Genomic DNA, 13938 nt, shown 5'->3' with positions numbered 1-13938 from the left:
GTCCTATTCCTCTAGAGAGTTGGGAGAGTTCAGGTGTGCAGACACCAAGTCAGCTTCTTTAATCCACACTTGCGGACATAGAGAGAGGATACGTGTCAGGAGCACATGCTCCCAGCAACTTATTAATGAGCAGCCTTCTCCAAACAGTTGACATGAAGCTGCTGAGCTAGACAAACTTGTGTGTTAATAATTGTGTGACCAAATAGGATGGAGTGTAAAGGAAACATGTGGTGTAAAAATCCTGAATTGGGGCTGTTCCTCCTGTTTTCCCAGCTCCTACCTTCTCCTCCATTTCTGAATTTTGAGGGTCTGCTCCACGATGGTGGCAGTACCTCCTCCAGTAGTGTACCTATGCCTTCTGTTCTGCACTGCCTTCTCATACAAAAGCAGAAGCATGCATTGAATGCGTGACATTGGTGGCTGCTCTATAGCTAAGTGTCTAAGTGATCTTCTTGAGTATTGTGAAGGCAGAAATTGCAGCATGCAGTTGCTCGTCACAGAAGGAGTTTCCGGTGGGAGATCTTGGGCAGAGTCATGGTGAAGGTGGTGCTGGAAAGTGCACAGTCCAGTTTCAAGGGCACCCATGGAAAGGTAGAGAGAAAGTGAAGGAATGGATGAGTAAGAAGGAAGAGAGCATAATAGTAATAAATGGTGCAGTACATAACTATGAACTGACCTTACATGCTCCTCCCTTGCCTTTCTTGGCGAGGTCATTGAATATTTTGTGGCACTGCACAGCATGGCGTGGGGTGGGGGGGGCGCGGGGGAGGGGGGTGACGGACGATCGTGAGTACCCTGCTCCTATCTGTTAGGATGCAGCAGCCACTGAAGAATCCCGAGTGGAGTGGGCCCGGCCCCTGCTCTACTCATCGCACTCGAATTTAGGTGAGGAGGCCTAAAACAGGCATTAGGCCACTCATTACATATGTAAGGAGCCTAACGCCTGCTTTAAGCAGCCGCCTTGGGAAAAATGGCCTGACCCAATATCAGGTCAGATGTCTTTCAGGCATCCTTTGAATGCGGGATGTTGGTCCCCGAAATTGGCCCTCGTTGCGCCCGTTTTACACTTGTAAAATGGGAGCAATGAGATCCAATTTCTAGCCAAGTTCCTTCTCCTATCCAGATCCCAGGTGTGAGGTGTTTCTGGCACACACCCACTAAAGGCTAATGACCTGAAACCGGAAAATATGGCAGGTTCACCTGTGTTTGGTTCAGATGATCTTTGGCAGCGTTTTTCCTGACTTGCTCGCAGGTGGAGGGGAGGAAAATCGGCCAGGCAGTCTTTTCACTAAAATTATTGACAGGAAGAATTTCTCTTTTACAGTGACTTTAGCTTCATACAGTAATAATATAAACAGCATAAATTAATGTTCTTTCAGTTGGCTTTAGTTACTTGGTTTAACATCTCGCTTGACTTATATGTGTGTGTCTCCAGTTAACATGGCATCTCATCCACGTTCATTTTTGCTTAATGAAGATTGACATAGATAGGACGGAAAATCAATTGTTTGTTGTATGACCGAAAGCATATGGCATGATTGAGGTATTTTACTCAACTGTACCTTGCGCAGATTTTTATACTGTCTAATGTTGTCTGAATTACGATTTGAAATGGAAATTGGTAGTCAGGGTAATTGTTCTTTTTCAGTTTTCAGTAATGACATTTGATGTCATCCGTTAGCTTGCATTAGATCTGTATTCATGCATGATTACAGCTAAAGTAATGAATAAATGTAGTACTCAGTAAAGGACAATCAGCACCTCATCACACGGCTGATACTTGATGACCGGCTGAAGAAAAGCACAGTTCTGATTTCTGTGTCTGGGTTGATGACATCAATTGCATTCTAAAATACAAGATTACCACTTGTTAGTTGCATTCTGAATCTGGCAGCACACCTCTAGAGTGCTGCTTTTCTTCGTGGGGTGAACTTTAGAGTTCAGCGCTCCTGGAGCGGAGCTTCGCATAGCAGGAACGAGTACTGAGAATTTGGCCACGTGCTAATTTGTGGCCCGTACGCCTTTCCATCTATTAAAAGAAAAAATCTAAAGATTTACCTTCTCGTGTACTTAAAACAAAAAATCAGCACTTAATTGGTGTATCAAGGATTGAAACTTTGGTTTAAATTCTGAACTATACTTTCATCAGTCAAGCTTGCTGTTAACACAGGGAACTGGTACTCTACGCTCCTCCAATTCTGGCCTCTTGCACATCCCCGATTTTCATCGCTCCAGCATTGGCAGCCATGCCTTCAGCTGCCTATACCCCAAGTTCTGGAATTCCCTCCCTAAACCTCTACCTCTCTCTCCTCCTTTAAAATGCTCCTTAAAATCTACCTCTTTGACCAAGCTTTTGGTCACCTACCCTAATATCTCCTCATGTGGCTTGGTGTCAAAATTTGTTTGATAATGTTCCTGTGAAGCACCTTGGGATGTTTTACTATATTAAAGGCACTATATAAATGCGAGTAGTAGTAGTAGTTGTTGTTGTTGTTGTTGTTGGAGTGCTGGTTTCGGAGGGTGGTGCACTGTCGAGAAATATATTTGGAAACCATTTCGAACCAACTTTGTTTGATGTTTTGACCCTTTTAAGCTGCAGATTTTCCATCCTACAAGCTCCTCCTGCATCCTCACTGTGTTGAAATCTGCACAGCACATTCTTTCCCAGCACCTTAAAACTGGGATTCCAAGTATCAACAATATTAGTTTATGTTAAATTCTAACTTTCATTGTTCGCCATACATTACAGATTATATAGTTCTTGCAGGTACATATGTTGTGACTTTACACTGTTCTGTATACTTGGGCAGCACTATGCTTTGATCGGATCAAGGACTACCCTCACCCCCCCACCCCACCCCGGCAGTATCACAGCCCTCTCTCCGTGGTGCAGCAGGCATCTCCCAGAATCGCTCGCTGCAAGCAGATGCTAAGCATGCCTAGGAGATGGACAGCAGCGAAAAAGGCCAACTGCTCCATGAGGGCTGGATTGTGACTCTGCAGTCCCCTTTTGACGAGTTCCACATTTGCAATGGGACATTCTGCACCGTTTGGGCTGGATCTTGACTTTGTGCGATATTATAAAATGGGCATAGCGAATCGGCAACCCATTTTACATCTCTCCCGATTTTTATTTTCATTGAAATCATTGGAAATAAAAATGGGGAGACATGTAAAGCGAGCTGCTGACTCGCTACCGCTAGTTTTACACCATGTCGCATAATGTCACAATGACCCCTTTCTGATTGAAAAAAAGAAAAATAGGTTTGTGTTTTTAAAACATGTCAGCAGTTTCTTCACTTTGTATTTATCTTCTCAGATGTTGCTGGCGAACAAGGGTGACATTCCAGCTGTATACAGCCTGATTCCTGCACTTACTCCAGTGGGTTCCTGCTTCAGCTTTAACCCACGTGAAGGGACTCTGTTGCCAGGAGGATACCAAGTGTTGGAGGTGACCTTCAAATCCACCATTCTCGGGGAATTCATTGAAGATTTACACTTTTCTGCAGATGGGTCCCCACAACCAATCCAAGTGACTTTTAAGTAAGTAGCTTCTTCTGTGTCCAGATTCACCTAGTGTATTTTGCTGGTATTTTAGGTTATAGTCCTGGGATAAAAGGTACTATATAGTTTAAGGATAATAATGATGCTTTATTTAGATTAAAGGTACAAAGATAACAGATGTGTATTTTGTAAACTCCATTTCACTGAGTCATTCTGTTCAACTACATTTCTTGTGACCTTGTTGCAGCAGCAGATCTGATGTGGCTTTGTTAAAGCATAATATAGGGCACAGGCCAAGTTTGATCCATCTTCTGTTGACATACATCTTACTTTTGTGTCTGGAAATGGTGCAACTGCATGTGTTCAGGTAATATGAAAAAGATTGGAGGTGAATTTTATGTTTATAGCTATCTCAAGGATTTTCTACGAGGATGTGGTAGAACTGTGTTTACCCCTTCAGCAACCGATTTTTGAAAAAGAAAAAAACACTGTACCTAATTTATGCTTCTAAGGACGTTTGCAGACTGTTCCATGACTTGTAGTGCTGTTCCATGCTCTCTTAGTCAGATGCATTCTTCTAGTGAGATGCCAGGAGTGCTATGGTTGTAACATGAAGGTGTCTCCTTGAGCAGCCTGGCAGAAAATCAATGAAGTGTATATATCTGCAATGTTGTACGCTAGTCAGTGTTAAAACCTGAGCTGTGACACCAGTGTGCTGCATGTCTTTATTGCTTTGCAGATGAATCGCTTTCCCTTCAGCCTCTTATTGTTGCATGGTTTCATTTCTGGTAAACAAGTGCACCCTACCTGATTCCTGTAATGCCCTGCTCCTGCTAGACACCTGACTAGCTTGCTTTTGTCTAAAAATAACACACATTTCCTTATTGCGGTTTAAACCCTGCTTTCACAAGACCACGACATAGACACGGACGAGGAAGGCAGTACAACCCATCTTAGCTCATACATCCAGAAGACAGCTTCCAACTGTTTCTATAAATGATTCTGATGGTTTATACCTCCACTGCTTTACCTGGAACTCCATTCCTTGGGGGTAATACCCCAACTACATGCTGGTGACGGGGAAATATCACCTTCTAGCAGCACGTGCTGGAAAATCATGGGCGCACTGCCTATTGATGCATGCTGCCGAGGGATGGGGGTTTCCTACCCCCAGCACATAGTCAGAACATTAGTCCTCAATTTGAAGGCTCCTTGTGTAAAATTTTCTCGACATGAATCCTAGTTCTCTCGGATGAGAAGTTAAACTGTCTGCCCTCTCAGGTGAACGTGAAAGATCCCACGGCATTATTTTGAAGAAGAGCAGGGGAGCTCTACCCGGTATCCTGGCCAATACTTAACCCTCAACCAACACCTAAAAACAGATGATCTGGTCATTATCTCATTGCTGTTTGTGGGACCTTGCTGAGCGCAAATTGGTTGTCGCGTTTCCTACATTACAACAGTGACCACACTTCAGAGGTACTTCATTGGCTGTAAAGCACTTTGAGACATCCTGAGGTCGTGAAAGGCGCTCTATAAATGCAAGACTTTAAAAAAAAAAATTGCCTTTTGCTAGTTTGAATCTGTGTCTCCTTTTCTTACTCTCAGGGTTTATTTTGAAGTAGTATTCCTGATCAACCTTTTCCATACCCTTTGCTGTCTTATCTTCCTTTAAGATCACTTCTCGATTGCCTCCTTTCAAGGCTGAAAAGCTCAAGTTTCTCTCGTCTTTGCTCATAGCTCAGGGTCAGCTTTGAGGATCAGCCTTGTGGCTCTGAACCAAACCCTTATGTCTCAGAATTAAACATACTCAAGGTATGGGCTGACTGGGCACTATATAATTTGAGCGTGACTTCCTCCGACTCGTACTCTGCGGTTTTGGCTGCAGAGTTCTGCATTCCATTTGATTTGTTAATGACTGTTGTGTAGTGATTGGACATATTGAGTGTCAATTCTGCTCAAACCCTTAGATCACTTTCAACTTTATCCTTGGCCCTTTTGAGCCAATTAATGGAGTATAAACGACACCCACTTTTTCTTCCTATATTTAGTACTTTGCCCTTGTCTTCATTAAATTTCATCTAACATTGTTCTGTCCACTTATATATTGTGTTGAATAGTCTTTGTGTGAAGGATTTCCTGACATCAGTCCCAAATTTGTTCTTTCTACTAGTTTGAACCAATGACGCCGAGTCCTTATCTTCTGGTTTATTTTGAAGTAGTGTTGATGATCTACCTTTTCCATACCCTTTACTATCTTGTTTTCCTGTGTAAGATCATCTCTCAATCACTTCCTTTCGAGACTCTGCAGTGATTGGACTCGTTGGGCGTCAAGCCTGCTAAAATCCCGAGAACACTTTCAACTTTATCCATTCTGAGTACATTCATGGGCCCCGGTATTACCAGGGAGGCGGGATTTTTTTTTTATTCGTTCATGGGATGTGGGCGTCGCTGGCGAGACCGGCATTTATTGCCCATCCCTAATTGCCCTTGAGAAGGTGGTGCTGAGCCGCCTTCTTGAACCGCTGCAGTCCGTGTGGTGAAGGTTCTCCCGCAGTGCTGTTAGGAAGGGAGTTCCAGGATTTTGACCCAGCGACGACGAAGGAACGGCGATATATTTCCAAGTCGGGATGGTGTGTGACTTGGAGGGGAACGTGCAGGTGGTGTTGTTCCCATGTGCCTGCTGCTCTTGTCCTTCTAGGTGGTAGAGGTCGCAGGTTTGGGAGGTGCTGTCGAAGAAGCCTTGGCGAGTTGCTGCAGTGCATCCTGTGGATGGTACACACTGCAGCCACTGTGCGCCGGTGATGAAGGGAGTGAATGTTTAGGGTGGTGGATGGGGTGCCAATCAAGCGGGCTGCTTTATCTTGGATGGTGTCGAGCTTCTTGAATGTTGTTGGAGCTGCACTCATCCAAGCAAGTGGAGAGTATTCCATCACACTCCTGACTTGTGCCTTGTAGATGGTGGAAAGCTTTGGGGAGTCAGGAGGTGTGTCACTCGCCGCAGAATACCCAGCCTCTGACCTGCTCTCGTAGCCACAGTATTTATATGGCTGGTCCAGTTAAGTTTCTGGTCCAAGGTGACCCCCAGGATGTTGATGGTGGGGGATTCGGCGATGGTAATGCCATTGAATGTCAAGGGGAGGTGGTTAGACTCTCTCTTGTTGGAGATGGTCATTGCCTGGCACTTATCTGGCGCGAATGTTACTTGCCACTTATGAGCCCAAGCCTGGATGTTGTCCAGGTCTTGCTGCATGCGGGCTCGGACTGCTTTTTTATTTCAGGGGTTGCGAATGGAACTGAACACTGTGCAATCATCAGCGAGCATCCCCGTTTCTGACCTTATGATGGAGGGAAGGTCATTGATGAAGCAGCTGAAGATGGTTGGGCCAAGGACACAGCCCTGAGGAACTCCTGCAGCAATGTCCTGGGGCTGAGATGATTGGCCTCCAACAACCACTACCATCTTCCTTTGCGCTAGGTATGACTCCAGCCACTGGAGAGTTTTCCCCCTGATTCCCATTGACTTCAATTTTACTAGGGCTCCTTGGTGCCACACTCGGTCAAATGCTGCCTTGAAGTAAAGGGCAGTCACTCTCACCTCAGCTCTGGAATTCAGCTCTTTTGTCCATATTTGTACCAAGGCTGTAATGAGGTCTGGAGCCGAGTGGTCCTGGCGGAACCCAAACTGAGCATCAGTGAGCAGCGTGGGGGGCAACTGGACGTGTGGGTAACCTGCCCAGTAAAATCCGTCTGTTCCCCATGCGATCACGGGCAAATTGAAGCCACCTACCATGGCTTCCGGTTTCCCGTCATCAACCTGCGCAGCGGGCGGAATGCGCACCCGCATCGCAGGCTGTCAGCTGGAGGAGCCCTATTTAAAGGGGCAGTCCTCCAATGCTGCTCCTGGATCAAACAACCAAAATTATAGAATGGAGCAGCCCAGGGGAAAGGCTGCTCCTGGATTTAACGATGCCTCACTCTAGGTGCTGCTGGATGGGTGAGGAGGAGGAGGGATATTTTCTACCCGGCGGACGGGAGGAAGTGGCCTTCCTCTGCCACCAAGAAGGCCTGGCTCAAGGTGGCAGAGGAGGTCACCAGCAGCAGCAACGTCTCCCACACATGGATCCAGTGCAGGAAGCGCTTCAATGACCTAACTAGGTCAACCAAAGTGAATATACTTCGTGCTTCTCCTACACTCCGTCTTCCACATCACCACCCCCACCCCACAACTCCTTCTGCACTGCCAACACGACTCTATCACGTCACTCCTCACACCCACTCAAACCTCATCCTCAACTTACCTGCACTTACTCACCTCCCCAGTACTCATCCCACCACTACCAGTCAACCCAATCCTCATACAATGTGATGGCTCTGTCTCATACTCACCCTCTGATGCATTTCTTTCACGGTCAGCCTCACCCAAACCAATGCATTCAGCGGTTGGCCATGTCACCATCACTCACTCATGCGTCTCTACTTTCTCCCCTTATAGGTCGACCTCACGGACACAGAGCAGGCGGCTCCGGAACTAAGCCGCACCCTCGAATGCCTGTCCGTCGGGGACGCCGAGACTGCCACCCGACAAACGGCTGGTGACAAATCTTTAACATTCAGCACACACAATAGCAAATGATGTTAACATGCCTTGCCATCTTCAGCATCTCAACATCTGTCATCATGTTTAATATTGCCTTCGGATTTCTTACAGGGCCTTCAGCGACCGCTGTGACGGCAGAGGGCGATTCCTCAGAGGAACTGCCGACCTCTGTGAGTGCACTGTCACATCTGAGCAAGCCATTCACCAGCACAGATACACACACCTCGGGTGGGTCCCCGTCCTCAGGTAGTTGGGGTCGCACATGATGAGTCACCACACATGTGAGCACGAGCAGACACTGGTGGCAGGGGCAGCTGTGGAGAGTCCGCGTTGGTGGGAGCACTCTTCTCCAGGCTCTGCTCAGCTGGACACAGATGCTGAACCCTGGGGGCCATCCATGAAAAGGAGAATGTTCGAGGGACAGCAGCACATTTGCGAGGTGCTGGAACAGGTGCCATGCGCACTCTCCACAATCGCGCAGAGAATGGAGGAGTCCAACTCCTGCATGAGTGGAATGGTGGCACAGGTACAGGAGGGGATCTCTGAGCTATTGTCACAGGGACGTGAGGGCATCTCTGAGATAGTGTCGTGGGTAAGTGCGAGAATGTCTGCGATGGAGGGAAGGCTAGCCTCCATGGAGCTTCAAGCACGGCTCACCAATGTGTCCATTGAGGCCCTGTCAATGGCCCTTCAGACTCAGGGTCCAGCAGAATCGTAGGAGTGGTGTGAGCCTGGCCCAGGGGAGGGATGATGGCGAAAGGGGACATGGAAGTGGGGACGCCACTCAAAGCGCCCCCACGTCTCATCCGATGCCCCCTTCTCAACCAGTACCCGCAATGCTGCCTCCTCTCCAGGTGGCCGAGTCTGCCCCTGCACAGGTGCAGGTGAAGCAGTCTTTGGAAGGGCCCACATGGGCACCGAAACCCAGAGGGTGTCGGCCCAAAGCATCTAATCGGTCAGGTCATGAACAAGAGCAACCTGCCACTACCTCTGCTGCAGCCACAGGGGAGGCACCACGTAGCGTAAGGCGAAGGTTTTGTGAGCACAAAGGGGATGCACAAGGGTGTTTGACAATTTTTCATGGTTTTTATTTATATTTGATTTTTCTTCATGGCGCATTAAATATTATTATTGTCACCACTACTGCCACGTCTTGGCCATTCTTGACTGGCTTGTGTAATAAGTCTTTTTCATGAGGTTCACCATGAACATCCACACTTGATGCCACCCATTGGATCACTGAATAGTGGATGTATGTGTAGTTGCAGGACTGTTGTGCAGGCCGCGGGGGTGGGGGCATGGTGGGGTGGGGGTACTGGTGTGGCCGCTGCTCTATCCAGGTAGTGAGGACTGGACTTTTACACTGTCTGATGTTAGGAGAATCGTTCACATATCAGTGTCTCCCTGGCCTCACGAGCAGCCAGGTGAGCCGCTGTTCTGCCCATGGGTTGCTCCTCCTCCTCTGCCTCCTCCTGCTTGTCCTCGTCCTCCTGCTCCTTCTCAATATGGGTGGCAGATGTGGATGGGGCCTCTTCCAGTGTCACCCCTCTCTGTTGTGCCTTGGCACAACACATGACTATAATGCGTCCCACTCTTTCTGGAGCATATTGAACGATCAAGGCACCTGAAGCGCATCTTGAGCAGCCGTATAGCATGCTCAATTGTAGACCTGGTGGCGATGTGGCTGTCGTTATATCGACGCTGTTGCTCGGTGGTGGGGTTCCTCAGAGGTGTCATGAGCCACGTGTGCAGAGGGTATCCCTTGTCCCCGAGGAGCCAGCCCTTGCGGGTGTTCGGTGCGTGGAAGGGAGGCAGGATGTTGGACTCCCGGAGGATGAAGGAATTGTGGCAGCTGCCAGGGTGTTTGGCGCACACGTGAAGGAATCTCTTGCGGTGGTCACAGATAAGCTGAGTGTTGATGGAGTGATAGCCCTTCCTGTTGATGAACAGTTCTGGCTTGTGTGGAGGTGCTCCTATTGTTATACGGGTGCAATCGATCACACCCTGCACCCGTGGGAAGCCAGCCACAGCGTGGAATCCCACTGCCCTCTCCGTCTGGCTGAGGTCATCCATGGGGAAGTTGACGTAGTGCGAGGCCCTGCGAAACAAGCAGTCGGTGACCTGCCTTATGCACTTGTGTACAGACGACTCAGATACCCCGGCGATGTCCCTGGTGGCACCCTGGAATGATCCGGAGGTGAAGAAGTTGAGGGCGGTAGTGACTTTGAAGCGACAGGTAAGAAGATGCTGCTCGGGCCAGCCGGGAGCAGCTCGGCATGAAGGAGGCTGCAGATATCCGCGACTACTTGGCTACTGATTCTGAGCCTCCGTATGCACTGCTCCTCAGAGAGGTCCAGGAAGCTGAGCCTCTGTAGACCCTGTTGCGAGGGTAGTGCCTCCTGCGATGTCGGTCTCTCTGTTGCCCTCCGTGCTGTTGTGCATGTGTATGTGGCGCAGCACTGTGTTGTGGAGCTCCACGTGGCGGATTTGGACGCCCTACCTGGTGAGGCTGGTGACGTTGCTCGTCCTTGATGAATGCAGCTATGGCACACCTCATCCTGACGGTGTGAGTTTGAGGGGTTCCACAAAGTAGGTAAATGTATTTGCACAGCAGAGTTTTGGGTATAAATTAATAATTTTGAGTGGAAAGACAAAGGTGTTGCAGCCAAAACTTTGTCTGAAGTGACAGAGTGCCCTGCTGCAATAAGTGAGGTTTTGCCCCCACCTGTCAAATAATCCTTTGCATCTCCCACTGGCTGCTGGCTGAAACACGTCTGCTACAACAGGGAGTGTTTCCCACAGCACCGGAAGCACGCTGAGGGTCCTTCAAAATTGCACCCGCGCCAAAATCTCCACTCAATGAGGTCTGTCAAGTACCTAAACCATCTACCTAACTATGTAAAGCAGCATCCCGCCAGCTTTAATTGCCAGTGGGAGTCCCGCATTCGGGAGTTGTGCGCGCAACTGAACGCGTCACTGGGGAACCCGGAAGTCAGCGGGTTGGAGCCGGGCTCCGAACCTGCTCCGGGATTCCGCCATTTTAGGAGCCCCCCCCACCCCCCCAACGCTCCTGCTCGGCCATCCAAAAATCGGCCCCATGGAGTATAAACATCATCCATATTTTTTCTTCCTCTATTTAATATTTTATCCTCATCTGAATTAAACTTCATCTATCATTGTTACAGCCACTTATAGATTAACCCTGATACTCCTCCCTATCCTCCCAACTGCGATCACAAATATAGTACATTGGAAGTGCGCCCTGCCTTTGTAGCCCAGCATACTATCCAATTTAACATCTTGAGGCACTAGCCTCACCTGGTCATACTCTTGGAGCATGTCGACTCCCTGGCTGGGTCTTGTGCCAGGAATTGGAATCAGGGGCATCTGCAAGCCTGGCCCATGGCTTCGAGGCCTTTAGGCCTGAAGATTAGCAGGGCGCCTGTAAAGGAAATTCAAAACTTATGTTTACAGCCTTCTTCGCCTGGCTGCCGGGCCCCCTCTGACCATCGGCATGAGTGCAAGGCTTGTGTGCAAAGCCCAGTACTAGCTTTGTGGAACGTCACTGAAAGAGGTTATAGAGTAATGAAATTGAGGATAGAGGGCAGAGATGGCACCCTCCCACCTCACTTACATTGCAACACTGAGCCTGCATCAATTGCAGGCATAGACTCAGATTTGCCCAATCAGTAAAGCCTTGAATATCACAGGGAGGCGTAAAGGGGTGGAACCCCACATAATGGTGCTCCACTCCCGAGTGCTTAGGAAATCAATGTGACCCAGCTGCTAAAGAGGAATATCGGGGCCATTTTGTCTCACTTATTTTGTAGTTCCTGAGCTTCAATTTCCTCTCCTAGTATTGTCGGCAAATATGACCAGTATAGATTGAGCTCTGGAATCCAAGTAAATCAGGAGCAGTAGGGATTTCAACATCGATGCCTCAGGCACCAATCTCAGCACACTCCCCACCCTGACATAATTCCTCCAATCTCTTCCTATTATTTTCTTAGTTGTGAGGGACTAGGAGCTGTGGAGGAGAAAGGGGATTTAGGTGTCCACATACACAAATCACTAAAAGCTAGTTGATAGATACAAAAAGTAATCAAAAAGGCTAATGAAATGTTGTCCTTTATCTCAAGGCGACTGGAATTCAAAGGGGAGGAGGTGATGCTTCAGTTGTACAGAGCCTTGGTCAGACCCCATCTGGAGTACAGTGTTCAATTTTGGGCACTGCTCGTCAAGAAACATATATTGGCTTTGGAAGGGGTACAGTGCAGGTTCACCAGAATTATACCAGGCCTTAAAGGGTTAAATTATGAGGACAGGTTGCATAAACTTGGCTTGCATTCCCTTGAGTTTAGAAAGTTGAGGGGTGATCTAATCAAGGTATTTAAAAATAAGGGATTCGCTAGGGTAGATAGAAAGAAACTATTTCCTCTGGTGGGGGAGTCCAGAACAAGGGGACAAAATCTTAAAATTAGAGGTAGGCCATTTAGGAGTGAAAATAGGAAGCATTTATTTCACCCTACTTCAAAGGGTAATGGAAATCTGTAACTCTCTCCCCCAAAAGGCTGTGGATTCTGGGGGACAAATGAAATTTTCAAGACTGAGATCGAAATTTGTTAGTTCAGAGTATCAAGGGACATAGAAGAAAGGCGGGTAAATGGAGTTGAGGTACAGATCATCCATGATCTAATTGGGCTGAATGGCCTCCTCCTGTTCCGATGTAACAACTGCATGCTGCTTCCTACCCAGCTTCAGTCAGCTTTGTATTAACTCCCGGCTTTACCCTGAATCTCCAGTGCTTTGAGCTTAAATAGTGACCTTTAGTGTGAAATACTTTTTTGTAAGTCAAGGTACACCATGCAATAAGGCTTTCCACAGTCCACTTGGAATGTAATGTTCCTCAGAAAAGTCAAGTAGGTTACTCAGGCCTGATCTTCCATTTCTGAAACCATGTTAGGTTGCTATTAACAAGGATATTGTCATCCAGGCAATCCTCAAGTTTATTCTGGATAACTGATTCTATTGCTTTACCTGTAATAAAACTAATGGGTGTGGAATTGTTTGGAAATGTTTTACCTTTTTTGAATATGGGCTTCCTGACACCTTCTTCCAACCAACCAGGACCTTGCCCCATGTTCACTGACTCCCTCATAATGATCGTCAGTGCCTCAACAATCTCAACCCTTGGTCTTTATAAAAGCTATGATGTGGAGATGCCAGTGATGGACTGGGGTGGACAAATGGAAGGAATCTTACAACACCAGGTTATAGTCCAACAGTTTTATTTGAAAATCACAAGCTTTCGGAGGCTTCCTCCTTCGTCAGGTGAGTGTGGGATTCCATGAAAGGTACCGCATATATAGTCAGAGAACAATGCCTGATGATTACAGATAATCTTTCCAACTGCCCGTTATCAAGGCAATCAAAGGAGTTGAATAGTGTTCAGACAGAGAGACATTACATACAAGACTACTGAATATACAAACGGTCAGAACCCAAAGACAGAGAGAGAGAAACATCCGAAAGGAAGAGAAAGAGAGAGAATGACCAGTTGTATTGATAACAGATAACTTTTTTTTCGCTGGTGGGGTTACACAACAATCGCCAGACAGGAGGGTTCCCTCCCAGTCGGGGAACATTTCAGCAGTCAAGGACATTCAGCCACCGATCTTCGGGTAAGCGTTCTCCAAGGCAGCCTTTGAGACACACGACAACGCAAAGTCGTCAAGCAGAAATTGATAGCCAAGTTCCGCACCCATGAGGACGGCCTCAAACGGGATCTTGGGTTCATGTCACGCTACACGTAACCCCACCAGTGAAAAAAAAGT

General features: G+C 47.6%; 1 protein-coding gene across 1 annotated transcript in view; it reads left to right on the top strand.

Moving 5' to 3' along the window:
• Window positions 1–13938, top strand: part of hydin (HYDIN axonemal central pair apparatus protein) — a 1099250-nt gene that overhangs the window by 318488 nt on the left and 766824 nt on the right. Inside the window, exon 13 of the mRNA XM_067997614.1 lies at window positions 3320–3543. Within this exon, the coding sequence (XP_067853715.1) occupies window positions 3320–3543 (224 nt within the window). The remainder of the gene's footprint in view (window positions 1–3319; window positions 3544–13938) is intronic.

The sequence above is a fragment of the Heptranchias perlo genome, chromosome 16 (genome assembly GCF_035084215.1).
Source record: "Heptranchias perlo isolate sHepPer1 chromosome 16, sHepPer1.hap1, whole genome shotgun sequence".
In the NCBI taxonomy this organism is placed as follows: Eukaryota; Metazoa; Chordata; class Chondrichthyes; order Hexanchiformes; family Hexanchidae; genus Heptranchias; species Heptranchias perlo.
This window is presented reverse-complemented; position numbering and strand designations above follow the sequence as displayed.